General features: G+C 36.2%; 2 protein-coding genes across 2 annotated transcripts; both read left to right on the top strand.

The window, feature by feature from the left end:
- LOC110912980 lies at positions 1-1655 on the top strand. The gene is made up of 3 exons (XM_022157829.1): positions 1-110; positions 238-465; positions 749-1655. The coding sequence occupies exons 1-3, from the start codon at positions 2-4 to the stop codon at positions 1309-1311; spliced, it is 900 nt and encodes a 299-aa protein (XP_022013521.1). The 5' UTR covers position 1; the 3' UTR covers positions 1312-1655.
- A 107-nt stretch (positions 1656-1762) lies between these two features.
- LOC110912982 lies at positions 1763-4700 on the top strand. The gene is made up of 6 exons (XM_022157835.2): positions 1763-2079; positions 2423-2946; positions 3031-3197; positions 3475-3616; positions 3706-3992; positions 4071-4700. The coding sequence occupies exons 1-3, from the start codon at positions 1837-1839 to the stop codon at positions 3056-3058; spliced, it is 795 nt and encodes a 264-aa protein (XP_022013527.2). The 5' UTR covers positions 1763-1836; the 3' UTR covers positions 3059-3197; positions 3475-3616; positions 3706-3992; positions 4071-4700.
- Positions 4701-5856: the final 1156 nt, after the last annotated feature.

Raw genomic sequence — 5856 nt, 5'->3', positions numbered from 1 at the left:
AATGGAGAAAACGCAAAAGAAAGTAACATTTTTACTGAGGTTAAGAGATGAAGGATCAACAAGGATGCCTGACGCGGCTGAAGATGAATACAAGAACGATAAGCCAAAAGGTTATAGTTTGTTAATTATATAGTTTTTTTTTGTATTGTTATTTTAGAGTATGGGTACATGCACATGTGCATGAATGTTTTTAAAAAGTATTTTTTTATTGTTTAACCGTTACAAATTGAACTGTAGGCATATTGAAAAGGAAGAACATAACGAAATCTGAGGATGTCAGTACAAGGAAAAGTAAACGAAAACATAACGAAACAACTGAAGACGTCGAAGGAGATAAAGGTGTTGAAGGAGTCCATACCAGGAATGAAGGAGCTCGTACTAGGAATACAAGGTCCGTAAAATCAAAAAGCACGCCAGCGGGAAACGACGGAAGCACGTACGAGGTGGATATGGAAGATGTTGATGGTATGTGTTATTAAAATAATTAACCATAATTTAAAATGCATATGCGATTATTTAAAATGCATATGTGATTTATTGATGTAATTTAAAATGCATATGTGCTTTTTAAAATGCATTTGTGATTCTTTGAAATGCATTTGTGATTTATTGGTGCACAAATGTGGGTTTTATAATTATTTTGTTTTTAATTGTCTGCACATGTGCATCGTAATGATTTATTAAAAAGAAAACGTAATGCATTATAAAACAGAAACTAAACAGAAAACTACAATGCATTATTAAACAGAAACGAAGAACAGAGCAGTTATAACAACGAATAAGACAGGAGACATAACGGAAAAAAAGCCAGTGATTCAAAGATCTTTTCGGGCAGTTAAATGGCGTTCCATACGTACACGTTTATCACCGCATCAACTTCTAAGGGGGATAAACGCAATGTCAAACAAACAGAAGCAGACAGTACAAAACATGGGGTTCGGGAGTATACTAAAGATCAAAACAGACAGCATACCAGGAAGACTGGCACATTTTGTAGTAGATAAGTTTAACCAAAGAGACATGGTGATTAAGCTGAGTGTAGGTAATATAGAGGTCAACGAAAATGTAGTAAGCGGGTTGTTAGGATTAAGAAACGGTGGGGTTGTGTTGAATTATCAAAGAAAAGAGAGCAAAAAAGGGAGAAGTAAGGACAAAACAAAGAAAAGTGAAAAGAATAAGGAAACCAAAAAGCACGACGATGAAGAACAAGTGAACATAGTTAAAGGGACAAAGAAAGGGAAAAAAAGAAAGGGAAAACACGCAGAAAGAAGCAATCGATATAAACGAAGAAGAAGCAGACGACAAAGATGAAAGTCGTGGGACATATGCCATGTGGACCCATTTGTACAAAGGGTGTCCAATGACACCAAGTAGGATAGTTGAAAGAATAGTATGTAATCAAGATGACGACGGGGTATTTTTCAAATACGATTTTTTAGCGTTGTTTATGAACACAATGGTAGAGACAAAGAAAGATGGGACGTGTAAAACAGATTTTCTCGAGTGTTTAAACCGATTTTCTCGAGTGTTTAAACGAAAACATCGCCTTGGAAAACGTGAACTGGTGCAAATTTATATGTGACACAATCAAGAACAGCAAGGACGGTTGGCAGCGAGACAGCAAGTCCATATATTTCAATGGCGCGCTCACCATTATGGTGGTAAGTTAACTGTCATGTTTGTAAATTGTATAACGTATTATTATTATTTTGTTTATATAATGTTGTAATGTATGGTGATAATGCACATGTGCAGTTGATATACGTGGACCAAACCATATGCGGACATATAAATTCAGTTCGCACAACAAGTCCGTCGTCGTTTTGGACAAAGGACATGTTGAGTATTAGGGAAAAATACAAGATAAAAAATGGGGGGTTTGGGAAAGGATTGTTACGAGAAGGATATATGGAGGATATACTTTCAGGCAATGTTTCATTAAAAGGGGACGGATCAGGGGCACATGTGACAGATGTTAAAGGGGTTGGTGTCCATGTCAAAGACATAGATAGGGGAGTAGCTGATGAGGGTTCTGTCAAGTCGGATGATAACGGCAAAATTCAACCAGAGTCATTTGAGGTATGTATAATAGTTATGATAATTTGAGAATGCACATGTGCATAATTGGTTATAATGAATAATGATATTTATGAAAAAAATGCACATATGCATTAGTATAATAAAAAAAGGTGGATACAAATATTACGTAATAAATAATAGTTAAAATAAAGTTGATGCACATAAAAAAATGCACATGTGCACAATGGTTTGGTGGTGTCATTAAAGTTAGTAATTGCACTAGTTTTATATAATGCACGTGTGCATAATGAATATAAATAATTCGTAACATGTAATGAATATAACAAATAACAATTAGATTGTACATATTAGTTTTATTACATTTACACGTGCTCGTATTCAGGAACATATTGGATTAATCAAACAGTTGACGGACGAGACATTGAGGACGAAAGCATCGTTAGATAAAAAGTTGGATGAAGCATGTTTAAAATATCCAAACAACGAGAATGTCATAAAGCTTGTTAGGCAGTATGACAAAGCGTTTAGCGGCGAACATAAGATGTCAAAACTGATAACTGTTACAGGTACAGCTGATGGTAACAAAAAAGACAAAGAGTACACCATGACGGGTCATGTGGAAGGAGTGAAAGGATCGATGGAAGGGGCGGGTAAGCTGGCAGAAACATTGACGGATGCGGACAGAGGTGTCGTTGACGAACAAGGGGAGGGAAAACCGCATGATGAAAAGGAAGTGGATTTTTCGATACCAAGTTTCATGTTGTTATCACAAAGTTCACAAAGCTCGCCAAGTCTAGAAGCCGAATCAAGTGTGCATGGGAATGCTATTGAAATGAATGAACCGCTGAACGACGATGAGAAACTGATATGGCAATACTTGTTGACGGTTATGGACGATAAACGATGGTAAGTATAATTACGAACGTTGTGGTTTTTTTACATGATTTCTATTGACGTTATGACAAATTGAGGTACAAACTTGTGTTATAGGGGAGAAAGTAATAAAAAAAGGCGATAAAAAGAATGATGACGAGGAGATAGACGTCCAAGATGAGTTGACGGAGGTGAAGTGGACATTCAAGTAAGTTACATATGCATTACGATGACGAGGAGATAGACGTCCAAGATGAGTTGACGGAGGTGAAGTGGACATTCAAGTAAGTTACATATGCATTACGACTGCTATTACTTGTAATATTAATGTTATCATTGTTAAGATTTATATTATTATTTTTGGTTGATGCACGTGTGCATATATAATTGTGCATTATGACATATGGACACCATATGTCATATTAATTATATTATTATAAAATATTGATCAGAATGCATGTAATATGTTTGATGCACATGTGCATAAAAAAAAAACTAATGAAACGTATGTGACGTATGCAACAACTATATATTTGAAACTCAACATGGATTGTCGACCAGATCGTTTTGGATAAACACACTTGAAGAAGGAAAGTGGGTCTCTCAGAACGTAATAGATTGCTAGGCTGCACTGTTGAACTATACGGAAAAGAAAGAAAAACCCTCAGGAAAAAGGAGGTTATGGTGCTATACCACAACAATCGTAAGTGTGTCATAAATTATGATTAAAAACAATTGTGAATACGTTAAATATTTTTTTGTGCATGACGTGTATTGATGTAATATGTGCAGCCAGAGTTTATGCTAAAGGCGAAACAAACAGAAAAAAGGGCGTCTGCAACAATAACATCACACCTGAAAGAGGTAGTTGAGTGTGACAACGAGCTGCTGAAGTTGAGAGATTTCAACATTATAATTGTACCAATGATTGAAAAAAAAAACACTTCTACATAATTTGTTTTGCCTTGGATAACGCAACGGTTGAAGTGGTTGATAACATGCATGAAAGCTTCGCGTACTACAAGATGACATCAGGGAAAGGAACAAGTTTTAGAAGTTTAGAATCGCCTTCTAAAGTGGTAAGTATGTATTTTATATTTAGTGTTATACTTGTGAATAATTATATTGATTTATGACAATATATTTATGCATTGCAGAAACATTACGTTGTTGAGTATTTGAAGCATGTCGGACACCCAGCGGCATCACGCATGGTGAACGCAAGTGTGACAAGAAAGAGGCTGGGATGGGAAACAACTGACAATTTTATTGACTGCGGTGTGTTCACAATGCGACACATGGAAGCGTATAAAGGCAGTGACGTTAGCTTTGAATGTGGTTTTAGTACCAATAAAGCCGTTCAGAAGATGCAGCTGAAAATTTTGAGAATGAAAATTGCGACAAAGCTGCTGCTGTCAGACGTAAACGTATACAAAGGAACCGTTATGGAGACAGCAAAGGAGATGATAAATGGAATGAGAGATGAAAGGGTGTTGAAGCTGTTAAACGAAGAGGCGTCGAAACAAGAACAATGTTGGAGGATGCTTAGCAAATGGAAAACGGATCAGAAATAGGCCGTGTGTGTAGGTTACAACTTATTTCACATTTCATGTTGGTTGTTGTTGGTTGTTTGGTTATACATTTTACGCGATTGGTTGGTTAGACGTGGGTAATTGTTGTTGTGGTGCGGGTTGATATCAGTAGGTACTTAGTTAACTTCTTAGTTGACAATTGCTGTGTGTACTGGTTGATTTGACATGCATATGTGCATGGCTAGACGGTTTATGTTCTAATACTTCACGTTCTATGTTTGGTTTACATCAGTTGTTACTTAGTTGATAGTTAATAAGTTATTAGTTGATAATAAATTAGTCGATAGTTGGATTATGTTATGGTCGATTTGATATGCACGTGTGCAGTGATATGGTTGAATAACCCATATGCACATGTGCATAAAGTGGTATAAATGCATGTTATTAGTTAAACATTTATATGTTTGTTAAAATGTGTAATGTTACATCGATTAATAAAATAAATGTTGATTAATAAAATAAATGACCTGTATGCACATGTGCATACAGTAGGTGCGTAAAAGTGATAAAACACACGGGTCAAAGTTTAATTTTGTATACTTTGTTACATTTGTGTATATTTAACAATTTTTTTAAAATTTTTATTAGTAAAATGTACAATGTTAAACAATATTATATATATAAACAAGTAGTTAAAAAACGGTATATAGAACTTGTAAATACATATGCACATGTGCATATGACAAGGTAAGAATCAATATCAACACTAATATCAACACTGTAAGTCAAATGGGTACTAGTAAAAAAAACAAGCAAAAATAGACATTGGTATTCATAATTAGATAAGTCTGGTAACCATAAGTTGTAATACATAATACGTTAATTCAAGAATCACGATCTATAATCAAGAATCACGAGCTATGTTGGATGGTTTGCGACGTCTAGTTGAACGCCTAAGGCTTTGATCATGTTCAAAAGACTGTTCAGGTTCACGCCTAACATTTGTCCGATCGGGTACTACGGGGGGTTTTTGCATGGAGACAGGGTGTTCAGATGCATCGTAGTCAGGAGAATCATAATCATCGATATCATCATTGGTGTCATCGTCGGTGTCGTCGAGATCAACACGAGTACCGTCGGAATCGGAATCAGACGAAGACGAGGCGGGTAGTCCAGCGGCAATAGCAGCGGCACGTTTAGGTGCTTGTGCAGCAAGTTTGGCAGCTTTGATTTTCTCGCAGTTGCGAGAATCGTGGTCAAACACGTACTTGTTGCATTTGTTGCATAAGCGGACGGCTTTTTGTCGTTTACCGGCCTTCTTCCGTTTATCTTTAATATTTTGACCACCGGGACCGATCCATTGTTTTTTGGTCCCACAACCATTGTTTCTAATACCTTGCGGAGGATGGAC

Source organism: Helianthus annuus, chromosome 15 (assembly GCF_002127325.2).
Source record: "Helianthus annuus cultivar XRQ/B chromosome 15, HanXRQr2.0-SUNRISE, whole genome shotgun sequence".
NCBI lineage: Eukaryota > Viridiplantae > Streptophyta > Magnoliopsida > Asterales > Asteraceae > Helianthus > Helianthus annuus.
The sequence above is the reverse complement of the archived record's forward strand: the minus strand, read 5'-3'. Positions and strand labels throughout refer to the sequence as shown.

Bases quoted from the DNA above. Each gene is read 5' to 3' on its own strand.
- LOC110912980 (XM_022157829.1), top strand. From the start codon at position 2: ATGGAGAAAACGCAAAAGAAAGTAACATTTTTACTGAGGTTAAGAGAT. The intron at 111-237 runs GTTATAGTTTGT...ATTGAACTGTAG, and splicing joins CAAGAACGATAAGCCAAAAG to GCATATTGAAAAGGAAGAAC. The intron at 466-748 runs GTATGTGTTATT...ATTATTAAACAG, and splicing joins GGATATGGAAGATGTTGATG to AAACGAAGAACAGAGCAGTT.
- LOC110912982 (XM_022157835.2), top strand. From the start codon at position 1,837: ATGTTGAGTATTAGGGAAAAATACAAGATAAAAAATGGGGGGTTTGGG. The intron at 2,080-2,422 runs GTATGTATAATA...GCTCGTATTCAG, and splicing joins TTCAACCAGAGTCATTTGAG to GAACATATTGGATTAATCAA. The intron at 2,947-3,030 runs GTAAGTATAATT...CTTGTGTTATAG, and splicing joins GTTATGGACGATAAACGATG to GGGAGAAAGTAATAAAAAAA.